At 49.6% G+C, this 14,814-nt stretch overlaps 1 protein-coding gene across 4 annotated transcripts in view; it reads left to right on the top strand.

The window, feature by feature from the left end:
- Window positions 1-14,814, top strand: part of CPPED1 (calcineurin like phosphoesterase domain containing 1) — a 162,434-nt gene that overhangs the window by 95,584 nt on the left and 52,036 nt on the right. For 2 of the 4 annotated variants that reach the window (XM_016156895.2, XM_016156894.2), the window contains one exon: window positions 1,720-2,198. The exons of the other annotated variants lie outside the window; for them this stretch is intronic. In XM_016156895.2, the coding sequence (XP_016012381.1) occupies window positions 1,720-1,949 (230 nt within the window). In that variant the 3' untranslated portion in view covers window positions 1,950-2,198. Of the gene's footprint in view, window positions 1-1,719; window positions 2,199-14,814 lie in introns of those variants that run through there. 4 annotated transcript variants of the gene reach the window in all.

The raw sequence follows: 14,814 nt of genomic DNA, 5'->3' as shown, positions 1-14,814 counted from the left end.
GTGTTCAGTCTAGAATTCATGCTGTTTATGGAGATTGTTTTTGTTTTAAATTGTAATGGTTATATCTTTTATGTCCATTTCTAAATTTTTATTACCAGCTATTCTCATTCAATTCATGCTTTTTTTTGTTTCGTTCCATAACATGTGTTTTGTTTTTTGTTTTTTTTTTAATGGATATTACTCCTTTATTAAGGATTTTCTGATATCCTGAATACATTTATTTAAAATACTTTCCGGTATTTTATCATTGATTTCATCTGGAGTGAATTCATGTTCCTAATTGAAGAGTTTGTACACTAACAGCGTGAGATTTTTTTTCATGCGCGGTGGAATTTTTTAATTTCAGGCTCAGTTTGAGTAAGAGGTATTTTTTGTTGTTGTTTTTGTTTTGTTCTTACTTACTCTCTTGACTAACTTCCCCCGTCCACTGGTTTTGGCTCCCCCCACCCCAGCCCCCACCTGGGGCCAGGCCTTGTAATAGAGCTTCAGTGGCCTTGGCCCACAGCAATGCTGGGACCCTGGGCTTGAGACCGTGTCTTGCTCCCTCCCAGACCCGGAGGCAGCTGTAAGCCCCAGCCCCGTGGTGTGCTGGGGACAGCACCTACCAGCTCCGAATGAGAATTAGTAAGTGTTGAGGAATTTTGCGAACTGGTTGTTAAGCAGCCATTATTAAAAATTAAATTATATATAAACTCATCAGTAAATAAATCCTTTAAAAAGAAAAGGTAAGGAAGACTCGGAACTTACCGCTTTCTAGTTATGCGGTCACGGCCCCCACGGCCGCTCTCCGCGCGTGCTGGCGGAAGCGCGGCGTCCCCGAGGCCTGCGGCGTCGCTTCCCACTTCCGGCTCCGTGACGTCACGTGGTAACTTGAAGCCGGCCATTCTAAGAGCGCGTAAACCATGGCCATAGGAAACATTACAAATTAACCCCCTGCCCCGCTCCCCGCCTTTTTCCTGGAGTACTTGTTAAGCATACCGGCACAGCACTGCGGGCAGTGGGCATCAGCAGTCTTCTCGTCTCCTTCCATAAACAGAGGCGCTCGCGCCACCCCTATTTCAAACAGGGGCCAGGCTGGACTTCCTTGTCTTTCCGAAATTGCTTTCGGTCTCGATGATCTTCTAATAGCTTAACTCCGGGCAGCAGTGTAACCCCACTCATCGCTCTGCCTTCCTGCTTTGCTCCTGATCCACAGATCTTTCTATTTTGCTTCTGGTTCATAGTGCTATTTATTTGATGTTGAGGACGCCTCTGTCCTTTAGCTTCCCTTTTTATGTTATATCCATCATTGCGTTAAGTTTGGAGTGGAGGCCGTACATTAAATAGTGAACATGCTGTGCTGTCTTGACTAGAACGCCATAAGCATTATTTTCGTAGACATGTGACTTCCATCATAGGGCTGCTTATACGGTCTTCGTCGTATTTCCTTCAGCCTTCTTCACCCACCCCCCCCATGCCAATCATCTTCTCTTCTCTGTTCTTGTTTCCTAGTACTTTCCTGTACTAGTTATGACAAGTGTGATAATAACGTATTGTATATATGAGTTATCCCTGAAAAGATTCTGGCTGTCACATACGCTGCCCTCTTATTTATTATACACTGAGTGATATCATACATTTATTATAATAATATACTCTTGTTCACAGAAAACATTGGTGGCCCAGGTCACCTGAATGGATGTCTTTGGCTCCCTAATGTTTTTTTTCCATTTCCCACAGGTGTCAAAGCCGTATTCTCAGGCCACTACCACAGAAATGCCGGCGGCACCTACCAGAACCTTGAAATGGTGGTGTCGTCTGCCATCGGATGCCAGTTGGGCGAAGACCCCCATGGGCTCCGAGTCGTGGTGGTCACGGCTGAGAAAATCATTCATCGGTACTACGGTATAGATGAGCTGAGTGAGAAAGGAATAGGAGACGACCTGATGGATTTGATGAAGAAAAAATGATTGCCGTTTATGGTCCATTCACTTTTCCTTCCACAGTTTTTTCTCTTCGTTTTGCCAGAAACAGCAGCTGCACACAACCACTTACTGAATATAAAAGTATACCAGGCAGATTTGTGAATTTATGTCCTTTTGCATAAGTCAGAGAGCTGGGTCCTATCCCAAATTATATTTGAAAGAGAACTGCCTTCCCTTTGAAAAAGAGAAGGGGTGGGTTGGAGGCTGGAAATAAAAGAATAAATGATAATGGAATATCTCTGCATGGGTGTCTGAGTGACTCTTCCTGTCGATGTGTTTCCCAGTTTTCTGGAGTTCTCCGCTTTTGAATTAGATTGTTTTCTTTCCTGTAGCACTTAGTGAAATGCTTACCAGCGGATCTCAATCCCAACTCGATATTCACGTGTGATCTTTGGTAATTCCTCAAACAAACTTCATCTGAGCATGTTAAAGTGTGGTCATGGCTCCATACTTGGCAAAACAGAGGTCATCCCTTTTCCCTCCCATCAAGACAAACTGTGTCCCATGGCCAGAGCCATGTAGGCTCATTTTAACAAGGAGCCGAATGGCCAACATGTGCTGTTAAATTCTGAGACTTCCGTGATTGCCGATGATGCAGTCGATACAAGTCAGAGCTTGCGCTGGCCCTCCTGGTGACTAGAAATGTCACCTTTGCACATAAATTAGCCATATGTAAAAATCTCATCCACGGGATTGGAAGCAGAGCCCTAAAGTCATTCGGCAGCCCGTCCTGAGTTCATCGCCGTTCCCATTGGATGCTGTGGTAACTGCAGGTTGGTGCCCTCGTGCGGTCGGAATGACCCTCCACCTGTGAGACTCTTCACTGTGCCTACTTGGACAGAAAAAGCAGGAATTGATGCAGTCTCACAAGAAAAAAAAGCAGAAATTCCGGTGGGGCTGTTAAAAACTTCTTCCAGTCATATTGTTTCAGTTGGTGCTGACTCGGATTAAACTCACCAGTGTGGTGGAGCGTGGAGGGTTCAAGCCAGCGTTGTTTTCACCCAGTCTGCTTTGCCGCGTCTTCTCCGCAACCCTCGACCACGCTGTCATTTAACCCACAACGTCTTTTTCAGCAGTCGTCCTGGTGGACAAGGAGCCTAGGTATTCCCGATCCTGCCGGACCATCTCACGGCACCACGCGGTAGCGCTCAGTCCTCTTAAAACGCCGGGAACAACCGACCGGGTACCAATGAACTGCAAAGTCCATGTTCGTTAAAAGACTTTCTTGTGAAAAAGTCGTAGTCGACGTAGCAAAACCGTGAGAAATTAAATAGGAAGATAATTGGATATGTAAATTCTTAAGGAACAAAAGGCGAGAAGTTAATTATACCGCCCATTGTTATGCGGCACAAGAAGATTACAATCGTTTCAAATGAGGATGCTCTCGTTCTAGCGTTTCGCTGCGTTCTTGGTTTGTGTTCATTTTTCTTTACGACAGGTGTGGCTATAAGTTCAAGAAGAGGAAGTCAGTAAGTGGCATAAGTAATAAGCCACATGTTTGAGGCCTGGGATGTCGTGACACTGGGGTGAGCCGCCGCGACCATGTACCAGGATCATAAACACAGATGTGGCGCTTCGGGTGGGGGGTGGGGCGGGGCAGCGGGAAGAGTTCAGACGCTGTGGCCTGCTGGAGCCATCTTCGTCATGTACGCGTGCACATTGGACTTTTGGACTGTGGCACTCGAGTTTTGGAGAGGGTGCAGAGATAATTAACAGCATTGGAAATGAACCTCACTAAATCTCCTTCCCCGGAAACCTCGGAAGTAAAAGAACTGATTCAAAACTCAGCAAGAATATGCTAAGAATAGGGAGTCATATGAAATTTTAAAGTAACCAAACAGCAGCATTCCCCAACGGCAACAGCATTTAAAGTGAGGCAATGATTTTGTAGGTAAACGTGGATCATTCTGATAATAGATAATTACCAATGCATTCACTTATGAGTCCTTTTAAAAAAAAAAAAAGTTTTAAAATGCCTCAAACTGTGAAAAACAAGAAAATACTTTCATAAATGCTATGGTGTTGAGTTTTTATTATGTGCTAAGTACTGTTTTCAACGCTTTGGCTGAGGGAGGTGGGGCCATTGGCCAAGGTCACGCAGCTCATCAGTGGGGAGGGAAGGGTCAAGATGCACGCAGTCCAGCCGTCAAGTCCCTGCTCCTTAATACTGTCCTCTCTTTCCTGGATAACGTTGATCACGAGTGAGAGGTTCGTGCCAGCTCAGTCCATGGCCACACTGCACTGTGCAGCACCTTTGACCCTCTTTCCTGGGCAAGAGCCCAGTGTCAACTGGCGGCCCCGGGACTTCATCCAGGAGTTTGAAATGCTTAGGCCGGGCCCAGAACCCTACTCCGATTGCATCAGGTTCAGGTTGGCAGAACCCATCCAAGGAGCAGAGCGGGTGGTTCCAGAAAGAGGTTTTCCACAGGGGGAGACTGCGAAACAGAATCGAACCGTGATGGGTCTCAGGGCACAGCTCTGCCCACGTGGTAAATACAGCAAATGCTTTGTCAGGTGATGCTGCAATCCGTGTTTACCGCTTCCACCCCAGGGGGTAGGAACCCTGTGACTGTCTCCAGGCAAGGGGCCGCTAAAGGGAAAGGTTCTGTAAAATGATCTGATATTGGGTTGCAAAGAAGAGGGGAGGGGAGATGATCACCTATCTGCATTCGCATTTTACAATAAATACGTTTATCTCTAGTCTTCCGTCATGCTCCTCCTGAGGTTAGAGAATGGAAGGAAGAAAGTCTAGTAAACGTTATGGAGACAGCAGTCAGAGCATTTCATAATAGCTGGTGCTTTTCAGCGTTGTGAGGTTGTCAGTCTCTGATAGAGAATTACGAGGCAAACACTGCCATTTGTCTTTTGTTCCTGCGTAAGACACTGAGTTATATAACTGCAGAAACTATACCCATATAGTAGTTTAATGTTATAATTTGCATTCTAATGCAAAGTCTTTTGAGAAAAGGTAGCAAAAACATCATTTGCATTTACTTGAACTCTTAAAACTTATTCCCCAAGTAGTGCCTAAAACAGCTCTGTGTAGTCATGAAATTAAGTAGCGATAATGTATTGAGCTCAGGGGGGTAAAGATGATTTAGGAGGAAATTGTCAAGGCAAGTCCTATTAAAAGCTTTGTGAAACAGGCACCAGGGATTTCTTGTTCAAGTAACCTTAGCAGTTTTGGTTGTACGTGCAAAAGATAGTACTTGACGGGTAATGTTGATTTTTTTATGACTTTGAAGAATACCGATGCCATTGGATGGATATAGACATACATATCATATAGACACATATGTCTATATCTGTGTGTGTGTCTATAATTCTTTTCTAGGAATAATGACTTGTAGCATCTTTCTAGAGAACATTTTACTGATGAAATTCTTTTTTCTCTAATGGATTTTTATTTCCAATTTTTTTTTTTTAACATTAGTGACTACAAACACAAATATATAGAGATTGAATTTTTCCTTTTGGTTGTATCTATGTGAATAATGTTGATCGAATATGAATAATTACAAGATACCTTTCATTCTATTCTGACACTTGTCTTTAATCTTCATTGAAGTAACTTGGCACCTCACCTGGAATACAGTCCAGACTCCCCTTCCGGAGACTGCCCCATACCCACCTGTCAGCCTCGTCCGTCCGGCCTTGCCCTTGAGCTGACCATCCCACCGCCCTTTGCACGTGGTGTCTGCCCTGACGGCAATTAGCTTCTTGTTATCGTTTTGACCTCCGCTTAAAAGTCACTCCTCAGAGAGGGGCCTCTCCTCACCACTCTGTCTGTGGTCATGTTCCCCACCCCCAGGCATCACCTCCACTCACTTATTTCCCTCACGGCACATCACGAAGAAATCTGCTTGCGTTACGCCCTTGCCGTGGATCCCCCACCAGAACGCGAGCCCCAGAACACCGGGGGCCTCGTCCCTCTCATCTCTGCCTCGTGCTTAGAGCTGTGTCCGGGGCACAGGGTAGCTGCTCAGCGGATAGTTGGCAATGAGTGTGGAATAAGGAAAGTGAGTCATGATATATAGCAGTGCTCATGATCGACATTGACAGTGCAGGGGGGGAAGGGAAGGAGGCCATATTCCTAAGCCTCGTGGCAGCTCTTTTGGGATTGTCCTCAAGCTTAGGTATCGTCAGTGAGTCAGTAAGTAACACCATTGCTGTCATTTTTGGTTCTCCCCTCGCAGAGAAGAAATTGGAGGTAATGAGAGAAGTGTCCTTGGCCCCTAGTAATTCTAAGCCCCGTCCCCTGAACGAATACACAGCAGTGAGCCCAGAGGAGGGACTGATTCTAGACTAAAGGTTACTTGGGAAGATGTAAAGGCGATGGCTGGAAATACAAGCACGAAACTCAGAAGAAGGTGAAAAGTGCATCTTGGAAGTGCTGCCTGGAGAGGTTATGTGAACGATCGAGATTCCTGAGAAGATTTGTCAGAGACCTAAGGACAGAACGTTAAACTAGGCCTCCAGAGAGCGTCTTCGTTTCAGCCAAAGAAGAGAAGGATGGAGGCCACCGAAGGAGTGCAGGGGGTCGTTTCCTTACAGTCCACACTGGGACACGCTGAGCAAACGGGAGAAGGAATTGGCTTCCCTTGGCGTTTAGTGGGTCAGGTCCCCACAGACCGGCGCTCCTGCGGATGCCCGTAAACTCTAAACCCCTGCCTGGTGATGCGGAGCGCGAACAGACGCAGGGAACTCAGAACTCCCCGCCGAACCCCACACACACTTTGCCCTGTGAGCAAACCACCGTTGTAGAGGAGCACATCAGCGGTGGACAAAGTTTTTACCCAGAAGTCCACCGTCTGTTAAAGCCTAAGTCACTGGAGAGTGGGGAATCCCACAGGGAGAGAGCCGGAGGTGTAGGTGACCTTCGCGCAGATCCCTGGCTTACCTCTAAGTAGGCGTGAACAGAGCAGACACCGCAGCAGAGGCTAAGGAATGCGACTGAGATTCGAACTACTGCCCAGACAACTTACAGTTTGAATGTAGTCGAGTCAATTGCCTGCTCAAGCAAAACCCTCACCATCAAGGGATATAACAGAATCCCGATTCTCCAGAATCAGTTGCTGTACGAAGGAAGGAAGGAAGGGAAGGAGGGAACGACGGAAGGAGGGAAGGAGGAAAGAAAGAAAGAGAGAGAGAGAGAGAGAAAAAGAAAAGAAAGAAAGAAAGAAAGAAAGGAAGGAAGGAAGGAAGGAAGGAAGGAAGGAAGGAAGAAAAAGAGAAGAGAAAAGGAAAGAAAGAAAGAAGAAAGAGAAAAGAAAAAATGAGTCACTCTCAAAGGAAAAGACGATCAACATTAAGATGTCTCAGATGCTGGAATCATCACACTAGGGTAGTGAAGCGGCTATTAGTAAAAAAGACGTTTGAAATGAATGGGGGGAGAAGACATCTAATAAATAGGACATATAAAAATAATCAAATGGCAATTTCAGAACTGAAAAAAGTACAGCAGACGCAAATTTAAAACCCCCTGGATGGGCTTAATAGCAGAATGGAGATGAGAGAGGGAGAGATAAATGAATAGAAATTACTCAATTTAAAGACAGAAAAGGAATGGGAAAGAATGGGAGCTGCAGGGGCCTGCGGGGCGATGGCAGAGGGTCTACGGTTCACCCGGCACGAGACCCGGAAAGGAAGGAGAAAGGGGAGCAGAAAAGCAGCCGGCGGAACGATACCCAACAGCTCCCCGTCTCTGATTAAAAAGACAAACAGTTGCAAATTCCCGACGTTTAGCAACCAGAACACATGAACCACAACAAAATACTGCCAGATTGGACTCTTCGGAAAGATTCTGCTCCTTAGAAGACATCCCTAAGGAAATGGAAGGCAAGCCAGAGGCCAGAGAGATAGATGTGCAACGCATTTACCAGACAGAAGGCTGGTGTCCAGCATGTGTAAAGAGTTCTTGCAATTAAATTAGAAAAACAAAAAAAAAAAAGTTTCAAAAAGTGGGCAAAATATTTGAACGGACATTTAATAAAAGGAAATATATGAACGGCCAGTGAGCACATGAAAGATGCCTGGTGTCGTAGCCAGCGTGAAAGTGCAGACTAAAACGACAATGAGATACCATCTCTCGCTCGCCGGAATGGCTAAAATAGAAAAGTTTGACAACACCAAGTGTTGGCGAGAGTTTGCACAACTAACGGTAACATCGCGATTGATAATAAGAAACGCATGTTTGGTCTTTATCTCTGTCCCTGGCGGAGTTTCTAAAACGCTTGGAATTTCCTAAGTGATAGTCATAACAAGCCCCTCTCTACCATACCTGAGTTTCTGTTAATGAGATGACTTCTGTGAAGCCCCTAAGTATGGGGGCTGGTCGCCAGGGGAACCAACAATCCGATTAGAGGGTTGGAATTTTTAGCCGCATCCCCCATGCTCTGGGGGAGGGTAAAGAGTCTGGAGGTCGAATTAATCAGTAATGTCCAATGAGTTACTCACTCATGCCTATGGACTGAAGCCTCCATTATACACAAAAAAGATGGGGTTCAGAGAGCTTCTGAGTCGGTGAACACGCAGGGATTCAGGGAGACTGGTATGCCTGGGGAGAACGTGGAAGCTCCATGCCCCTTCCCACGTACCTTGCCCTACGCCTGCCTGTCTTCCATCTGGCTATTCCTGAGTTATATCCTTTTATGATACGCTGGCAATTTAGTAAGTAAAATGTTTCCTGAGTGTTGTGAGCCAGGGGATTGGCAAATTAATTGAACCCAATTGAGGGGGGTCGTGGGAACCTCTGATCTGTAGCAGGTTGGTCGATCCGCACTTGCAGTTGGTGTCTGAAGCAGAAAGTCGGAGGAGTCTTGGGAGACCGAGCCCTTACCTCATGGGACCTGACGCTGTCTCTAGGTAGATAGTGTCAAATTCGAGTTAACTCGCAGGGCACCAAGCTGGAATAGCAGAATTGTCTGCTCTGGGGGGAAACATTTGGTGCCTAGAAGTGCCAAAAGTGAAGTATTCTGTGAGTGAAGGGAGGGAGTTTTTCCTGTGAGCTAACTCATATATATTCCTGGCGAGACCGTAACTGGTACAGCCATGTTAGAAAACGGTTTGGCGGGTTCTTTAAAAATTAAACATCGTATGACCCAGCAATTCTGCTCATAGCGATTTACCCGGTTTACCCAAGGAAGATGTAAACGCACATATCCATACAGAAACTCACGTATAGCAGCTTATTTGTAACAATAGCTGAAAACTAGAAACAGCCCAGTAGCCGAATGGATAAGCGAAATGCGGTACATCCACACAATGGATTAATGAGGAAGATACAGCCACATGGATGAACCTCAAAGTCGTCACGCCTAGTGACAGAAGTCACTCCTTTCCGTACATAAAGCCATTTCTATTTACATAGAAGTCTAGGAAGTGCAGGCCGTAGTGACAGAAGGCAGATCGGCAGTTGCCTGAGAAGAAGGGATGGCCCAAAAGGGGGCACAAGGAGACTTTTGGGGCGGCAGAGTGTTCCGTATCCTTCCTGAGCCGTTGTTTCCCAGATGTTTAATCTGCCATAACGCATTGAATGAACCGTTTTAAATATGTGGAGCTTAGCAGTTTGACATGATGTGTATCTCAATAAAGTTGTTTAAAAATATATTATGATTTTTGCTGTTTACAGTAAAAACGTTTTATATTTAGAATTAGCCAGCTGGACTCAGTCGCGAGGCTCCCGGTTTTGCTGGCAGCATCCAAAGCGCCACAGTCGGGGGCCCGTCGAACATGCCGCCTTCGCTCCCTCGGGCCCCATCAGGGTGTTGACCTTGGCCTCGTCGGAGTCATAGAGCTTCTCCACGGCCCGTCGGAGCTGGGGCTCGTTGGCCTTGGCATCCCCAGAGACAAGGGGTGTGTTGTGGTCTCCTCTCTTCCTCATGGCCAAGATATTTATGGCTTCCATTCTAAGAATTTAAGCTCCAGAAAGACGCATCAAGAGCAGTGCCTAGTGCCTAGTAGGTGCTCAATAAATATCTGTTAAATTAATGTCATTGGAGAATCCAATCATAACAACTTAATCTTCTTTTAATGATAGTTAAGTCCGCCTTTTAAAAAATGTATCATTTAAAAAATTTAATATTGCTATCATTCTAAAAAAGTTGTATTACACTGGAGGTTGGGGTGGTGGGGAAAGGATTCATCCACATTTTGTATTTTTATGCATTATGTAGGAAACGCAGCCGAACTTGATGATAGCGTGGTGGCCAAGCTTGTTTCTCCTGGGGTTGCCTCGTGGAGCCAGCGTCTTGGGTTGTCAGGGGTGGGTGTCGCGTGGAGCTTCTTTTCTGTGTGGCCGTGGGCGCCTCTCAGCACGGCTTTCTTGGTCTTTGAAGCCTTTGCTTTGGCTTCAGCAGTGGGAGAAGCAGGGGCTTCCTTCTGTGCTTTTGGCGCCATCTTTGTGAAAAGCCCAAAATAATTTGTTTTAAAGGAATGTACGCAGCTCGGGAAAAGGTAGTTTCCCCAGAGGAGCGTCCGGCAGTCGCAGCTAGGGAGGCGTCTGGTCACGCCGGGTGCTGTTTGCGAGCCCCGGTGCCTCTGAGGTCAGAGCCAGGTCTGAGTCCACGCCCTTGGGTCTGACTGTGACTGGGGACTCGAGCAAGACTTCCTGACCTCGCTGTACCTCGGGACGCGCACACAGGCCCTCGGGTGCAACGCTCTCGCTGTTGTTACGGTATCGGATCAGAAGCGGCTTTACCAGTAGCGGGAGCCTTTTTCTTACACACTGTCTGCTCTGACGTCAGTGTGTCCGGGGTGGTGGGGGGGGGGGAGTGGGTGTGTGTGTGTGTGGGGGGGGGGTTCTGGCAGCTCAACAAGCCAGGGCTGTGTGGATGCCCCCATGACTCCTACCAGCTCCAGGCATCACGTCCTCCCAGAACTGTGTTCAGAGAAAGGGAGAGAGGCCTGGTAGGGTGGGTCTTCACCCCAGGAGCCGCAGAAGCTCCCAACAGATTCCCCACAGCTTCTCCCATCTGCCAGACGCAGAAATGCCAATGACGCAACCCGACAGGTGTCACAGGTTCCCATAAAGACAGGTAGGCTGAGGGTTCGGGACCATCGGTGACTGAGAGGGAGCGCCTCGCTGAGTACAGGAAGGCCGCACGACGAGTCGCTAGGGAAGCGAGTAAGCGAGAAGGGAAAGGGGACAGTGGAGTCGGGCTTTTCCCAGGGGTTTGGGAGGGGATGAGACCGTGAGTTAACAAGCGGAGAAGAGTGTGGGTCGAGCATGGCAGCGGAAGTAGGAAGCAATCGAGAGAACGAGGGTAAAAATGGACGCGGAAAAGGAAAATAGCTGATAGAACGAGGACTTTGGAAGGGGGAAGAAATGGGTTTGGGGGCGCAGCCTTGGCCACGAGATAAGAATGAAGAGGGCGGGAAGGGCGGCGTTGCAAGAGAATGGATGGGCCATGATTGGTCGGTTGGTCGATCGACCGATTGATTGACAGGCATGTTCCACCTCCCGCAAATGCATTTCTCGGAGGTACTCTGTGCACAGATGGGACTTTCTGGACTTAACGGACTGTCCACCGTCGCCTTGTCAGACGAGAGCTGCCGTCTGTGCAGAACCGGGAGCCGACTTACACTGCGGCTCTGCCCCCGGGCAGCCCGTGTGGTGCACTGTGGCCTCGCAGGGGGACAGAGTCAGCGCGCGGCTTCCTGCCGTACGGTACAGAGCTCCCTTCGTGGGCTTTAACGCTGTCCTTTCACGCTTTCAGGGCAAACTTAGACAATTTCAGCTCTTATCCTATCTCTGAAAGACAGTCTGGTTGTTTTTTGTTGTTTTTTTTTTTAATCTACCAACTGGAACATCACATGTCTCAACCACATATTTCAGCTGTCACGGATTTCCTGAAAAGCCATGCAAATGAGCGTGTTCTGTACTTACCGTGTAGGCTGCACTTCCCTGGTCCTGCGTTTGTTGGACGCGCCCCCGAGGGCAGAAACAGCACCATGCCGGCCCAGGGCCTGGCGCCGCGCGTGAACGGTGGTCGAGTCCCTGCCGGTGACGCTCCCCTCGGCAGCCTTCCCACGTCACGAGCCTTCCCTCTGGTTATTCATCCACCCCAAAGGCACCGGCCGGGTCGGTGCTACGCCCCGCGCCGAGCACCAGCAAACGGCAACCTCTGACTCATCCAGACCGTTAAACGCTCATACTCCCCTGCTCCCTTCTGTCCTGGGGAAGCCTCGACGCCAGTGGCGCTAAATGTTCCTTTTGTGACGACGATTCCCACAGAAACCATGTTTGAGATGAGATACACACACCACCTGTCACCCGGGCAGCATGGCAGTGTCCCCAAGACAGCTCAGGCACACTGTGGAAAAACACTCTCTCTTCTGGCGTTCCCGGTCTTGACAGGTGGCAGCATCCTGCACACACCTGCCTTGAACCGGAAACCCAGCCCCCACCTCCCTGTGTCCCCCGCCCCACGTCCGGTCTCTCGCCTCGTCAACCCCTCAGCGCCCCCGGGACCCCTGGCTCAGTGGTTGGCAGTAGCCACTCCAAAGACAGACTCTGAGCCCAAATCCCCTCTGGGCCAATGGCTGTCCAACTAGCGACGAGTCCTTGCCCTCTGCAAACCTTCACGTCCTCATCTGTAAAACAAGGGTAAATATGGTACCCGTGTGCGGACCGAGTGAAACGGTGCGTGGCGAGCTGTTAGCCCCATGCCAGGCACACAGCGGGCACTCGGTACACGTCGTCCTCGTCCCCGAACCATCGCTGCAGCCTCCTGAGCCACCTCCCTCGCTCTGGGGTGCCTGGCCCCTTCCCGGCCATGGACGGGGGAGGACAGGAGGCAGCGGGAAAAGCCGCAGATGGGACGGAGCTTGGGTTTGAGTCCTGGCCCTGCCCCTCAGTAAACCCGTGGCTTCGGGCAGGCAATGCCCTCCATGTTCGGGGAACTGAGTTTCTTTGTAAAAAGGATACGATATAGTAGTACCTTCTCCCTAAGGTTCAAACGGGATCATTCCCTAGTGTGTTAACGTAGCGTCAGGGGCAGGATACACACACGGTAATGACAACGGCACCGGTCATCATCACCCAGCCCCGGCCCCCAGCACAGAGCCCTGCAGTGCGCGACGGGGGCCCCCACCGTCCCGGAACCCCTCATGTGCTCGGCCTCCCGGATTGGCTCCTTAAACATGGATGCTTGTCCCCGAACCAGGATAACGTCGTCGGCGACAATTACGAAAGGTCCCTGAGAATGGGCGTGGCAACAGGGGCAGGAGGAAGAGGAGGCCGGTGTGACGGACAGCGCGGAGCCGTCTGAATTTGTATGGTTCGGCCTCAAAAGGAAAGAAGAAACCGCCCTCTCGTCAGCGAGGGCGGGGACCGCCGAGGCACGGGGGAGGTCCACTCTTCTGGTCACTTCGGGTGTGTGAACTCACAGCGTGCTGACAAACGACCCGGTCCCATTCCTTATCCCCACTTTACCAATGAGGGCGCTGAGCTCACACAACTCAGCAGTGGCGGAGCCCGGGATTCAGACGCACGCCACGTGCTTCCAAAACCCGCGACTCCTCCACTGCACCGAGCTCCAAGGGGCCTGCCTGGGCCCCCTGCGGCGGGAGGGTGGGGGCCGCACACAAACCCTCTTGGCCACACGGCGTCGCCCATGAGGCAGCCAGGACCCCGGCTCGTCCTCCTCCCGACACAAGAGGTCCCTCCACTTGTCACCGAGTCAGGCCGGAAAGTGAATTCTTCCCACCCTAAAACTCTGTCTCCTCCGTCAAATGGAACCAAGTTTGATCTATTTAATTATTCGACTTAGTTAGGTAGCGTTCTTCCTCTCTCTCCAAAGAATTCTAGTGATAAATTCTAGTCCCCCAGAAGAGCTCCAGCAGAGGGGTTTCTGGGCCAGCCTCACACACCTACGGAGACTCTGTGGCTCCCGGCACGGAGGAAAAGAAAGTTCCATTCGCTTTATTTACTTCTCCCGACATAATGGGCTGGCGGAGCATAAACGCTGATGTCACGTCTAATTAGCGGTGCCCTCTGCCCCCCTGGTCACAGTACCTGTCTGGCGGGTGTGTGTGGATGGATCGGTTTCACAGGGAGCAGCTTCGTGAACTGGCTCTCCCACGGAGCTGCTCTAATTATCACTTAAGAAAACAAGCTCTCTGATGCTGTGTAGACAGCCCGGCAGCATCTCCCCAGCAGGGCTGGTAACCGTAGCACCCTTTCGGAGCACGGTGACTCTTCCGAGGGTGCTAACCCTTGACTCAAGGGGGCCAGGAATTAGGAACTCGTCTCTGCTTCTCTCTGTCCCGGACACCTGGCTGACCGTGGCTGCAGTCGGGTTCTTCCAGGGCCCTGCACGTAATTGTCTGCGTTGGGATGAGTTTTGCCAAACATCGGAAGTTCCTGTTAAACCAGCAGAGCGATCATCCGCCCCTGGGTACCATTTATTGTCTCGACATCAAACCCAGCAAAAAGGAAAATGGTTCAATACGTAAAGGATTAGAGCGGATACAAATATTAATTGATACCGATAAATTTCACAGCATGCTTTTGTTGAAAAAGGGAAAAAAAAAGGCAGGGGAATCATTTGAATTCCCCAGTGGCAGGATGCCATGGAGCTTTGCAGGGGCAGAGATTTTGAGCGAAGTTAATTACAGTCGGAGAGCGTCCGTCGGGCGACACACCCGACGTCCTCGGGCCCCACGCCCCTCGGTCCCAGGGGGTCCGTGAGAGACGCCGTGCTCCCTCAGAGGGCGGAGGACGCGCGGTCCACGTTCTCCCAGCTGCTCTTAGGACGTTGCCCGTTTGCCCCTTGTCTCTGGGCCAGTCCCCAGGTCGCCCTGCATTCTGAGCCTCTGCTCTGGGCTCTGACTGCCCCCCGCTCCCTCT

This window comes from Rousettus aegyptiacus, unplaced genomic scaffold (genome assembly GCF_014176215.1).
Source record: "Rousettus aegyptiacus isolate mRouAeg1 unplaced genomic scaffold, mRouAeg1.p scaffold_m13_p_8, whole genome shotgun sequence".
Classification (NCBI taxonomy): domain Eukaryota; kingdom Metazoa; phylum Chordata; class Mammalia; order Chiroptera; family Pteropodidae; genus Rousettus; species Rousettus aegyptiacus.
The sequence above is the reverse complement of the archived record's forward strand: the minus strand, read 5'-3'. Positions and strand labels throughout refer to the sequence as shown.